General features: G+C 36.4%; 1 protein-coding gene across 1 annotated transcript; it reads right to left on the bottom strand.

Moving 5' to 3' along the window:
- Window positions 1-10,264: 10,264 nt before the first annotated feature.
- On the bottom strand, window positions 10,265-14,214 carry LOC306846990 (transmembrane protein 100-like). Its single transcript, XM_079380723.1, has one exon. The coding sequence runs from the start codon at window positions 14,048-14,050 to the stop codon at window positions 13,664-13,666; it is 387 nt and encodes a 128-aa protein (XP_079236849.1). The 5' UTR covers window positions 14,051-14,214; the 3' UTR covers window positions 10,265-13,663.
- Window positions 14,215-14,591: the final 377 nt, after the last annotated feature.

The raw sequence follows: 14,591 nt of genomic DNA, 5'->3' as shown, positions 1-14,591 counted from the left end.
GCATGTATATATATATATATATATATATATATATATATATATATATATATATACAGGTACATCTAAAAAAATTAGAACACTAGCTTTCTTTTTTTCTATTCTATCTACTTGTTTTCTTAAAAAAAAAAAAAAAAAACTTGCTACGTGTAGGCTAACCGAGACTTGTCATAGCACTTGCATGTTGTTGCTCTTTTGATGGTTTTTGATTGCTTTTATTGTCCTCATTTGTAAGTCGCTTTGGATAAAAGCATCTGCTAAATATGTGTGTATGTGTGTGTATATACATATATATATATAGTACATTGTATATATGTAAAATACATAAAATGACACACTTTTTTAGCCAAAATAAATTAAGTATATATTTTTACTTTTTAAAAAGTGTTTATTACTTTCCTCATTTCTTGTTACATTTTTTAAAATAATTTAAATGAGAAAGAATTTATTTGTAACAAACGGTTTCATATTTACTGATGACAAACGTTTATCACCATCGAAAGACAAATAATATATAGCTTTTAATTAATTTGGTTGCTGTCTTTTTTGTAAAAACCAAACAAACCAAATAGATGAATAAATAGAGATGATCCTAGTTTAAATTATTTAGAGAATATATGTGAGAAGAAAGAGAGTGCAGAGTAATACAAAAACTTAAAACTAACGCAGCTATGTGGGAAATTGATTGCTTAGGTCAACGTTTGATGCAGTTCAACAATCATTTTACACAAATATTGAAAGTGAAATGCTGCAATGAATAATCATAATCACATATTGCAGTGAAGAAGGAGTGTAATATTTCTTAAGTCTTTTTACACCTCTTGAAGGTTGAAGATGTCACAAACAAGACCTTTGATGCAGCTTTTTTCATTTCATAAAGGCAATGTTTTTCTCTGTTTATCATATGTCCAGTGTTTGGGCGGCACTGTGTCCCTAAATGTCAGACTTCTACTCAGCCTGTTATCTGCTTTGAACACAGGACACATGTAAGGTCATAATGAGACTTTCTCATAAATGGGGGTTTTGTATTCATGGTAACCATCACAAAGTGCTGACGATTCGCTTTCATCAAGCCTGTCACATCTGACAGAGTGGTTATTAAAGCCTTTCACCACAGACAAAGAGAAGAGGAAAAAACGTCACACATATAATGGAACGATTAAAGTCGTGACGTATTGTCAAGTATGGTGACCCATACTCGAAATTGGTGCTCTGCGTTTAACCCATCCAAGTGCACACACACAGCAGTGAGTAGTGAACAAATTCACACACACACACACACACAAACACACACCGTGAACACACACCCGGAGCAGTGGGCAGCCATTTATGCTGCGGCGCCCGGGGAGCAGTTGGGGGTTCGGTGCCTTGCTCAAGGGCACCTCAGTCGTGGTATTGAGGGTGGAGAGAGCGCTGGACATTCACTCCCCCCACCTACAATCCCTGCCGGCCGGGGACTCGAACCCGCAACCTTTCGATTACGAGTCCAATTCTCTAACCATTAGGCCACAAATTATTAAATTGAGTCATAATTCATGCCAGTTTTGTTTGGTTATATATGATGAGTTTCTCAATATTAAAAGAATAGTTCACCCAAAAATTCTAATTTCCTGAAAATATTCTCATCCTACAAGATGTATGAGCTTGAGATTGATTTGAAGAAATTCAGCATTACATCACTTGTTCACCAATGCATCCACTGCAGTGAATGGGTGCCGTCAGAATGAGAGTCCAAACAACTGATAAAAACATCACAATAATCCATAAGTAATCCACCAAATAATTCTGATTCGGTTGAGGCGATTTTATAACTAAAGCAATATGATTCAAGATTCAAGATTTTTATTTGTCACATACACAATTATACAGGGTATAACCAGCAGTGAAATGTAGGTATATGAAAGAAAATGTCTCTCATTCTGACGGCACCCATTCACTGCAGAGGATCCATTGGTGAGCAAATAATGTAATGCTATATTTCTCCAAATCTGTTCTGCTGAAGAAACAAACTCATCTTGGATGGGCTGACTTTTAAAAAAAACTCTAACACTAATATCTCAAAGGTTGAATGAAGTGCATGCAAAACTGTTTGAATTGAATTCATTAAATTCAAGTCATATAAAACGCTTTCCAGCTACTTGGACGCATTTGTCCCTGTAATCTGCTCATGTAATCTGATATGGTGAGATGCTTTAGATGGCCATCGAGAATTAGATTACTGGTAAATGAATGTGCAACACTAAACAACTGCATTTAACTGAGTTACAGGTGCAGAGAAAGCTTGCTTAGATAGTAGTGAGGACCTTTAGGAGATACAATATATTTATCTGTTCATTGTTTTTTTGTACACTTCAGTGTTTGACTTCACTTAAGCCTGAACGAATGTTTGAATGTTTTTGAACCGGTGCAGAGTTAACAGCCTCAGCTGACGGCTTACACAAAGCAGCAAGATAATTGAGAAAAATGCTTGTCATTTACAGGAACAGAAATATGCCTACCAAGTGACCAGCATTAAACGGGAGTGTATACGCGCCTGATGAAGAATGAAAGGGTCCAAATGAGGTGTGAGTTTCCATGGCAACCTGAAACTATGATATGGTTGGAAATTGAACTGTAGCGGATTGTGGCTGGTTCCAGTTGATCGCTTGTGTGAATTCAGTGGAGAGAAAGTAAACTAAACATGAAATAATAAAGCAGCACACTTAAAATTCTTCATATGGATCATTCAAACGAGACTATTGAACTCTGTAATCTATAGAAAAATAAATATCCTTGTGTTGTAATTTAAGTAGTTAAACAGCCTTGCAGACACTTTTTGATAATCAGATATAAGACTTATATCAACTGAATGATACACAAACCAACTAAACATTACAAAATGCATCATCTCCACTGCTAATACTTACTGTGCTGTTGGGTTTTGCTCCAAAATAAATGATTTCAGTTCCTGGACGACGATGTAATCGAACAACTGGCTTTTGCAAAAGACCTAGGATGGACATTGAGGACACAGGAGAATAATAATATATTCTGAGAAGAATTTAAAACAATATTCCCCTAAAAAACATGTTTTAAAATGGCAACCAAAACAATAAAAAATACTGAAATTATTTAAAACTCTCCCTTGTTCTAAAATAATAATTCTATATTTATAACTATTACTTATTATTACTTACAAATATTGTAAAAAATCTAATCTAATATGATTTGAATTGTATTTGTAACTTTGAAAAATCATTTTTACATTGTAGAAACGTGATGTAATAAAAAGCTGCTCAGAAACTGTAGAAGAAGAATTTAGATTCATTCAAGCTACAGCGCCTCTTGTAATAATGTTGAGAATATGCTTGCAATCATTTTCAATGCACTGATCGATCTGTACCTGCCTATGTTTCTGAGCTATCCTTTTTAATAAAATATAAATGTTATCACCTGTTAAAGCCGGAAAACCTTGTGACATCTTTCCATCAATAAGCACGTTCATGCATTTCCTGCATGTTTATGAAAGATTTGATGCTTATTTGTAATGCAATAATCAGAGCACAGGTTTTAGCAATCATGCATTGATCCAGCTGGTTATTTCAGGCGCACTGACCCATATTAGTCCAAATATTTGCCTTGTTGAAACAGGAAACGGATCATCCTTATTTGTTTTGACATTCCCGCTGTGTGAGTTGAATCTGAGGATAATTGAAGAACCCCAAGCAGGCGGTTTTCCAGGAAACTCTTGCTGCTTAATTGGTGGATAAATGCTGGGGAACATCTGGTAGAGTTCTCCCTGCCATCTGATGCTACGGTCAATTTAGCGCCTCCATTTACCCTGCTCAAGTTCTCCTCACAGGGATAATTCACCCCTTTCTCCCCCCAGAAAAAGGTTGTTTGATGGAACAAAATGGGACATCTAAAAGCTATGCAGGGATTTCTAAGACACTGTAATTTCATTTGCTGAGAAAGATTATATCAAAATGCAGTTTGCCTCCCTTAGCGGTCACTTTTTTTTTTTTTTATATTAAACAGGATATGAATTATTTTTAGTGAAGCTTGTGGTTAAACAATTCTCAGACTAATGCTGAAGTAGGGAACAAACTATGTTGTTGTGTAATAAGAATACAATTACCCTGCCTCATTGTTTTATGTATTTAGTTAATATAAAGGTGTATTATTTTATTTCCTCGGAAGGCCTTATGTAGGCAAATATGTAACTGCTGCATGTTGTAGAGGAAATTAAGCAACTGTCCTTTTGCAAGTATGCCTTTACTTTTTATGTAATACCTTTATATTGTGAAGAAATGCAGCTGTTATTGGTGTTGTTTTATTAAGAAAGTGGTTTATTAAGAAATACACCATACATGATATTGCATTTGTTTTATTTAGAAAGTGGTTTATTAAGTAAAAACACCACACATTTTATTGTTTTAAGCATTTATTGAGAAAATGTTCATAACGTGTTAGCAAGAGCATAGTTAGAGATGAACTTTAAAGAAAAAGAAGCTGGGCATTACCTCAGCTGGTGTGTTTCAGATGAAGCGTAAGACAGCAGAGCAGAGAAATCCCAAAGAAGAAAAATGGGAGAATGTGAAGCCTTTTATTTTACTGCATAGTCTTACTAATTGTAATAATAAACTGACTCATATTTATAAAACACAAGTCTGCCTCCCCTGGCATTGATTTATAGGTAAGCCAGAACAGACCACGGAGAAGTCTTTTGTAAGTATATGAAATTAGACGCTTATGAAATAGGACAGATTTGACTTACTTTGCCTAACCTGAGAATAAATAAAATAAGATAGAAGGTGTAGGAAATTTAGCACCATAAAACAATATGTAATGTATATATTTTTTAAATATTATTTTTAATTTATTTACACACATTTATGATGCATATAAGAGCTGGGAAAAATAAAACACAAAATAAATATAAAAATAAAAAAATAAATATAAAATACATAAAGGACAAAATAACAGACTATAATGTAATTTTATTATTATTATTAGTTTATTCACAGATTTTTGATACATATAAGGGATAGGATTTTTTTTAATGAAATAATATTAAATAAAAATTAAAAATACAAATAAAATAGCAAATAATATAATGTATATATTTAATGTATTTTTATTATTATTACTGAGTAATTAACAGATTATTATGATGCGTATAAGGACTAGGAAAAATAAAAATAATAAAGGTGACACTAATAGAATATGTATATAAATTAAATGCATAGTATGTACCTTAAACAAGTGTAGAAGGCCAGTAAGCAACCAGTAACTACCCCAAAACAATCCTCCTCCAAACCCCCTACATAGAACATCTTAATGCCCTGGAAAACAACCAGACACTAGTGATGCCCTAGCAACCACACAGTATATACAAACAGGATAGAACTACCCTAACAACTGCATACCAATGCCCTGGTAACCAAACAAAACAGCCACATAGCAACACCCTAAATACTGCATACTGGCCCTAGAAATAGGGGCTTATTACTATAATAATAAGCTGGCTTTTTTTAATCAATTCTTTTTTTCTCAGAATTGAGAGTTTATATCTCAATTCTGAATAACTCACGAGAATTGTGAGAAAAAAAAAATCAGAACTGTGAGATATGAAGTCGCAAATTGTTTATATCCCATAATTCTGACCTGATAACTCACAATTGTTTGTTACAATGTCAATATTGTGAGATAAACGCGCAACTGCTAGAAAAAAGTCAGAATTGCAAGAAAAACAGTCAAAATTGTGAGATTGCATTTTTTATTATTATTATATCTCATAATTCTGACCTGACAACTTGCAACTGCATTTTTATGTCAATATTGTGATATATAAACTCGCAAATGCAAGAAAAAAAGTCAGATTGAGATTTCATATCTTGTAAATCTGAGGAAAAAAGTCAGAATTGAGAGATATAAATTCGCACAAGAGAGAGAAAAAACTGAATTTTGGGTTTATCTCACAATTCTGAGAAGAAAAGTCAGAATTGCGAGTTAGTCAACTGTGCGATATAAACTCGCAAATGCAAGAAAAATGCAAGAATTGCGAGGAAAAAAAAGACGCAATTAAGTTACCTTTTTGGCCGAAATGGGCTTCCTTATATATTTTACTGCCACTCTGAGCAAAAAAATCAAGCATCTTGAGGGAATACTCTAAAAACTTTTTTCTTTTTTAGAAAAAGGAACGGAAAGCAAAAAACTTTGCCTTTTATCACTACTCAATTAACAACTTCGAGTTCACCGAAGCGTGACCTATTTTGTTCCTCCGCGCTGGGAGAGGAAGCGGCGCTGAATCCATCCGCGCGCCTGTGAGCAGGCAGGAAAGGGAGAGTTCAGCGGGAGCGGGACAGGTCAGCGCCGGCCGCCTCTAAACTCAAGACTGGGTGGAGCGGGGAGGAAAAGCTTCACTGCCAGGATTCCTGTAATCTAGCCTGACCATCACACGCCCAGAGTCGCCTCCTGTGACCTTCCCCCCTTTCCCTAAATCAGCCTGTTTCCTGCTCAAACATTCACACGCTAAACAAGGTTAAGGGCTGTTTCACACGACACGCTCGGTTTGTGAGCAATTACCCGCGGTTTGGTAAGTGCTCCGGCCCATTCGGGAATTGGAAAGCGAGAGAGGAGGTGGATAGAAAGAGTTCGAGGTCCTAATTTGATTTATTACAGCGAAGTGGTGAAGAATAAGAACAGCACTCTCCATCCTGAGGAAAAGATGTTTGTGCGATCAAAGAGTAGATATATCGCACAATCCACACCCCTAAAAAAAAAAAAAACAAGGCTGAGATTGGAGAAGCCAGAGCAAAGATCAGCAAATTAAGCATAACTACCAATTTCATTAGTTGAAACAAATGAATCAACCAATAAGTATTAGGCTATATGATAATGATTAGTATGATAGCCTATTTTTACTGTAAGAAAGGTGGAAACATTTATATATAATTTATATAAATATATTATTTATCTACTATATTTTATTTCCATACACACACACACAGCACAAATAAAGTTGCATTAAATTTCAATTAAGATGCAATTGGTCAGAAAAGTTATTAATTGGTCATATTTAAACATTTATAGAAAAAGAATTTATTAAAACATGTGTATATGCAACATTATATATAAATGTATTTAATGTAATTTTTATCAATATTCAATTTAATATTAAATATATATTTAACTAATTTATAAATAATATTGTTTTGTAATATTATTTTGAAAATATGTATCACAGTTTCCATTAAAAAAATCAAATCATCATATTAGAATGATTTCTGAAGGATCATGTGACTCTGAAGACTGGAGTAATGATGCTGAAAATTCAGCTTTACGTCACAGGAATAAATTACATTTTAAAATATATTCACATAGAAAACAAAAGTTATTTGAAATTTGACTAATATTTCACAATATAACTATTTTTGATCAAATAAATGCAGCCTTGGTATAAAACGCAAAAAATTATTTGGTGTATATATAGTAGTCAACATTTGATGTGGATCAAAACCTTTCATCAAAGTGGTCCTAAAACCTAAAAGCTTTCTTGTTTTAGGACTACTTTGGTGAACTTTTTTGATCCACTTCAAATGTTGACTACTGTATACACACACACACACACCAAATGAGAGAGCAAAAAGAGATTTTTACGAAACATTTTAAGTGTAATGTTTATCCTAGTAGATGGTGTGTCTGACTGGAGCGCATCAGCTGACTGGAGGGATTAATCAGTACATGCTTTTGGATTTACATATTGAGATTGTTTTTCCATTGGCCCTAGCTGTGACGTCCAAATCAGTTATCTCAGATTAACACGTCTTGTCTGAGATGCCTGCAGTAACCCAGGAATTTCTGGCTATTGATTAGTGTTAAACTCCACAGCTGCTTGATGAGTTTGGTAAAACATCTTCATCTGCGAAAAAAAAAAAAAAAAAGAAGTCAGCTTCTGTAATTGAAACTTGTAAAAGCATCGGTATTATTTCCTTGCGGTGAAGCGTTTTTCAAAACACCTCCCGTTCATGAGCACACATACAGAGAAAGCCAGCCTTTAAAGAGAAAAGCCCTGTGACTCACTCACTTTCTATCTGTGTCTCTCTCTCTGAAGATATTTATAGATCTGCCCGCAGGGGCCAGAGTTCCTTAACTACGAGAATCAAAAGCTGGAGGGTGAAGCTATAACAATTTTCCACACAAACCCCCCTGATCTGAACATATAGGCTATAGGCATATTGCTTCCATATTTCTCAGAACGTAATTGTTGTTTTTAAACTAGTGTCTACTTTAAAACTGGCTATCCAGTTAACAATATTTCTAGGAATGTTTTGCTGATGTATCCATTAAGTTATGAAATCGTTATTTCTGAATGTTCTTTGAATGTTCAAAACATCCAATCTTTCAAAATGTTTTAAAAATGTTTCTTTCGTGGTTATACGAATGTTAAGGGAACAATCCATTTTAGAATTTTGTTCCTAACATAATGGGAATGTTACTTCTGAATGTTCTGAAACAAGCAACAATTAAAAAAAAAAACCCATTAATGTCCAACTAAAACGTTTCAGAAAAACAGTTCCATAAATGTTTTTGGGATAACGCTTTGAGAACATTATTAAAGACCAGCAGCTTTGAGCTAACCCTTAATATCACAGAATATAATGTATGTTTAAAAAGTTAGATGCACGTCACACTAAACGATTTCAGAAAAAACTGTTCAATGAATGATGTATTAATGTTTTTGTGCTAACATTGAGAACATTATTAAAAACCAGATTCTATTAATGTTACCATGTAACATGGTAAAATGGTACATTACCATGTGCCATTGTACCATGTTACATATGCCATGTATGATTTTCATTCTTCTGTCGATTGCAAAAAAAAAAGAAGGTATTTTAAAGAATTTTGGTAACCAACATTTGACGGTGACCATTGACTGAATATTTTTCCCATACTATGTTCTTATATTTCAAATGTTTTATATACAGTATACCTGAGAAGAGATGATAGCAACCCTGGAACAACATATAAAACTACCAAATTTTGCTTAAATCGCAACGTTTAATCGCAACATATAATCATTGCAGTTAATAGTGTTCACAGTCTGTTTGATTACGTGTAATTTGTAACTAACTGCATGATTCTTACTGTACATTTCTGACAGTCACCACTATTAACCTACACTGTAAAAAATGATCGTGATTTAACGGTAAAAAACTGTGAAAATGCTACGGTAAAAACCTGTTACATGGTTAACGGAAACTTCCTGTAAAATTTACAGGGAAAAACCGTAAACTGATGTTCCCAGAATTCCCTGCGTTCCATTTCAAATTCTGTTTGAATTTGACGTTTTTTCTTTGAAATAACTATGTTTCTTCTTAGTTTTTTCTTATCATTTATGTTTATTAGGGTTGTATGTTACATCTAATGTTGTTAAATTAATGTTTATAGCATATTTCATTTTAAGGAGTCTCACCATGATGGTGTTTAGTGCTTGTATGAATGACACTGCATCTGCACCTTCTGTAAATGCTATTGTTTAAAAGTTGCTTGTGATGGGCTTTGGCTCATCATGTGACTTTCTCATCATCACCTGCATTTGGTGGTTATCAGTGTATTTCAAAAGAACTAAACAGATTTCAGTACTTTAATAGGTTGGTATATTAAGATTATATCAGTTAAAGAAATTACGGTATTTAACTGTAAATTTAAGTTAAAACCGTAAAACCTAAAACGTTGCTACTGTATTTTATACGGTAGAATTCTGGCAACCACAGCTGCCAGTATTTTACCGTGAATTTGACAGATTTTTTTTTACAGCGTACTCCTAAATATAATGTAAAAACTTAATATCTTCTGTAAAGCTGCTTTGCAATGATTTGTATCGTGAAAAGCACTATACAATTAAACTTGACTTGAATTTGAATATTTTTACACCTGATACAAAAACAATGGATACATAAGTGTAAAATTCAATTTGTGTATGATTACCCTAAACTGATCAATTTACACTAAACAAAACTAATATTGCATAACTGAGATGGTTATATCAGTAAACCAATGAACCGTTTGAAGAATTGAAACAAACTTATTCACTTAAAAGATTCGGACTTCCTAACACTACATACAAGAGATACATTAAAATCTTGCTCAACTTTCTCGTTACTCAGAAATTTAGTTAGAGTGAGTTAGTAGCGTCTGCTACTTACTTTTCCTAAAAGCTACTGTTACTTTCTTCACAACATAGGTTACCACAAAGTAAAATGACACAGTGATAAACTATTTCACATAACAGTTCTTTAATATAACTTTTCAAAAGTATTTTTATGAATATAAATGTAAAAATATAAATAACTACTATTTACATCACACAGTTTGACACAGAATTCAGATTTCGGCATTTGTTGCCTCCAGCTTAAAGAGAAAAAGCATTCTGGAGAATGTAAGGACGACAAAAACACGCTCTCAGAACTAGAGAGGTAGATTTGCTCTCTCATTCCTTGAGCTGAAACAGCAGAACAGTGATTCATTCAAGACTCGCTCAGTCATAACACCTTTGCCACATTTGACATTAAACAAGAACAAAACCGCATGGACCGTTCAGTACATTGGGGGTTCAGATGTGGATTTATGTACAGCAGAAGACTGTGAGGTGATAAATGAAGCCAAGCACATATATGAGTGCAGTATGTCTGCGATTGTGCAGCTGTGATATTCCACTCACGTATTTTCAATGAAATTGCACAACTGTGTAAATGCGTACACCATCTATAAATCTCCCTCCTTCCAGCTCTCGTAAAAAGGGCTGAAGAAAATCTGAAATCTGGAGGAAATCAAGCGAACAACTGCTTCCAGAAATGCATGGAAACAATATGTGTGGAAGGCCAAAAACTGGATTATAAAGTAATAAAAAAGAAACACTACATGTTTGTGTGTTTATTTACCCTTGATTATCTTTTTCGGATATCAAAACAAACTGCACTGCACTTCTTTAAGTATTTTTGCAAAAATATCTAAAAATCCTTTACTTTCAATGATAAAGATCTGTGTGCGTGCAGAAACGGCAAGGTTTAAAGATGTATTTTATAACAAGATATACATATAAGAAATATAGAATAAACTTATTTCAAGATACATTCTTTGCAAAGACATCTTTAAATCTCACACAATTTTACTTTACAAGGATGATTAGGTATTTTTCCTGAAAAAAATGAGGCAAAAAATCATTTCTTGTTTTGGGGGGAGCAGCGGCATGTTTTCCTGATGACTCAGATCTGAATGTCTGATCTTGATTTGCTCATATAAACAGCTATCTTGGATTTCTGGCTTTCCATGATACAATCAGATGCTCCATTAGGGTCGGTTACTGATATCCCAACTGAACTCATCTAGTCCCTTTCCCCAGTTAAACGTCAACTTCATCCCTGACTCTAATCTGCGTTGTTTGTTAAGAGCATTGTGAACGGTGTTTAAAAAGCAGTCTGAAACTCTAGATGCCCTCCCTTCGCTGCTTTTCATAGCACAATGTGGAAAAACACAAGGCGGCAATCTGTTTCTGTACAGGGACAAATACCACATTCTGGCGTGAAGCAATTAAAAATGCTAAAGGAGGCACAGGCAGCTTTACAGCATGTACATCAGTCGACAAAAAGGCACTGTTTATCCATAGCCATGTGTGTAGCATTCCATATGCCCACGTTCACTCCAGAAACATGTTTTTAGTTACAAAAACCATAATCTCAAACTTACAGCTATTTAATCACAAATGAGATCACGTTAATATCGTAAAATGTTTCTCCCAGACAGCAATGAGATTAAATGAAGGTAAAATGAAGAGAGCAAGTAATTTCACACGTTTTGTCAAAATGTACAACCAAAAGAACACAATGTGCAAAAAGAACACAAATGTTTTCTTGTGAGAGCAAATGATTTCAGATGTCCAGATTAGTTTTATAGCTCTATACGGTAGTTGTATTTTAACGGTTGTCTGTATTTGTGTCCATTATTATTTCTATAATTAAAGTAATTTTAGGAGAATCATCTGAGACACAACTGAGAATGAAATCTCCTGAGCTATGAAAGAGAAATAAAATCTTCCTCAGGCCTCAAACAAGTCCAGTAAGGCGAGCATAGCACATTTGCTAACAGCTAAATGCGTCAAGAACAGCCCTTTTCAAGTACTCAAGGTTGTTAATCCTGTCTCTTTTCTTTCTCTCATGCACAAGGATTCTCAAATCCACTCCTCAACATGGTGGAAACATCTCAATCGATAAGCTTTTAGCAAAAGGAAAAGGGTATTAACCTCTGAATTGGTATGGATTTTTGTCCGTCTCCGAATTTTAGTTTTCTGAGTGTTAACAGGATTTATGTGACATTTGAAGGTTAAACTTTCCCAAAAATTTTGTCATCATTTCCTCACCCTCAAATTGGTACGACTTCCTTTTTTTGCTGTGGAACATTAAAAAATGTTTTTTGGAAAAAAAAAAATATTTTTTTTTCCGTTCATGCACAGAACATCAAAAAAGTTGTTTTGAACCCCACCGAGTCTCAAAATACATAATTTTGTCTTCCTCAGAAGAAAGTAAGTCATACAGATTTGGAGCGACACAAGGATGACAAAAGTTTCATTTTTAGCTGACCTGTCCCTTTAATTCATTATCTGTTACCCACCCACTGTATCCATAACAAAACATGCCAAATGCTTCCCAGATCAAGGCAGTGTAAATAAGCAGTATTCCCATTGTGAAAACGGATGTAAGCTCCAGCCTTTGTGGGCTTTGACCAGGTCAAAGTGACGACGTATTCATGTGTGTTGTTTTTGGGGGCGAGGAGACCGTGCAAAAATAGCTGAGTTTGAGTTTTAAAGCTGGCACTGGAAGAGGAAAAGAGAGATGGAGGGATAAAACATAGCTACTGTACCATGCTAAGTCCTATCGCTTGCTCAAGGCATTGAAACAAGAACAAAACTTTACTGGCACTTTTGACTTCTAGTGTACCCTTTGTTAGCGTCCTTCATATCAAGTGCTGCACCCCTGTCCTAAATCATTAGCGGCTACAATTGACGGAGGGCTGACAGCGAAAGAGGCAGAGCAGGTGTCTTGTCTCTCTAGTCCATCCAGCATACATATTACGCACACACACACATGCAGACGGACACGTTCTCGACCTCTCCAGCCTGTGCTTTCTTCCTATCCTGATCCGCAGCTGCCGGTTCTAGCTAGCAGACGCAGGTTCAAGTTCCACTCCGTAAAAAAGCTCACGCATTGCTACGGTGTCACCAGACAGGCGAATGACGTGCGACGGTGACGGAGGTGAACTCCTCTTTCGTTGTGGTGTCCAGTTGCCGCTGCTGGCCCACTTCTTGGGAGTCACAGGAATGCAGGAGACTGACAGCGGCGTTGACGGCAGCAGAGGCTCCGCGAGAGGCTCACAGCTAGTGTTAAGTGTCCTGTGTGTGTGTGCGGGAGTGTGTGTCCCTCTCCAGGCTTGTTTTGATACCAGACACTTGCTGAGCAACGGTAAACTGCATGCGTGACTCCGGTCAACCCTCATGCCAGCCTTGCACCGTATTTTCCATGGGATTCTCAGAGAGGACCTGTCCTTCACGACTTGTCCAGCACGGATACCTGAGTAGACAGAGATCTTGGTCTATTATCTGCCACCTTTTTATTTTTGGGTGCTCTCACAAGGGACACTGTTCGGAGCTGAAGGAACCTCCTTCCTTCTTTTTCCTGCGCTTCTTCTTATGGACCGTCCAGCAAGTGGTCGCCATCAGTACCAGGACCAGCCCCACAATCAAAAGGATCACAGAAACCACCTTTGTCTGTGGGAGATCGTTGTACGTGTACGTCACCCCGGTTCCAGCCACTCCGATCACCAACGAGATGATCCCAAATGGAAAGATGCAGCGGTACCAAGACTTCTCCATCCCTCCCGTGGCTTGCGAGAGCCTCTCTAGGGACGACAGCACCTCTGGGACTTTGGGTGCTCCTTCTTGCAGCTGGCCTTCCAGGGTTTGGGCCGCCGTTGTCTGCGGTTGGCAAGTGAAGTGCCCTGTGGTGCATCCCATCTTGCGACTGGATGCTGGGAACACAACAAAGATGCGCTCAGTATGAGCGAGACGCTCTGGGAGGAAAGGCAATTTAGGGAAGGAAACGTGGAGATCCACTCACAATGTCTGTGGGTTTGTTAGTGCCACGGCTCTCTGTCTCTCCAGCCCACAGCAGCACGTTGAACACTTGAGCAGACAGAATGAGCACTGCTATATATGTGGCCAGAAGGAGGGGTGGAGTCGAGCTGCAGAGGGGGCAGCTCAGAGCTCCTGATTGGCTGCAGCTGCACTCTGACGTAAAATGCCATAGTATGAGACTGGGCAGTGGAGCGCAAACAGGAAGGAGGTGGGGGAGGAGGGGTGGAGTTAACCATTCAAGCACTGTTCACTAAAATCCACACACTTCTTCTCTGTTCTCCTTCTTGTAAGAGAATGAGTGCATGCATCCTATAGAGGGGATGCCGGGATGGGAACTGGACTATTTTAGCCACAGGAGCATGTGGTGCAGCATTTATTCATTCAACCTGACAGCATGGTAAAATGCATGCTAGCAGATAAC

The sequence above is a fragment of the Barbus barbus genome (assembly GCF_936440315.1).
Source record: "Barbus barbus genome assembly, chromosome: 3".
Taxonomy (NCBI): Eukaryota; Metazoa; Chordata; class Actinopteri; order Cypriniformes; family Cyprinidae; genus Barbus; species Barbus barbus.
The sequence above is the reverse complement of the archived record's forward strand: the minus strand, read 5'-3'. Positions and strand labels throughout refer to the sequence as shown.

What these genes read in the sequence shown, in the direction of transcription:
- LOC306846990 (XM_079380723.1), bottom strand. Translation starts at nt 14,050, where the DNA reads ATGGGATGCACCACAGGGCACTTCACTTGCCAACCGCAGACAACGGCG.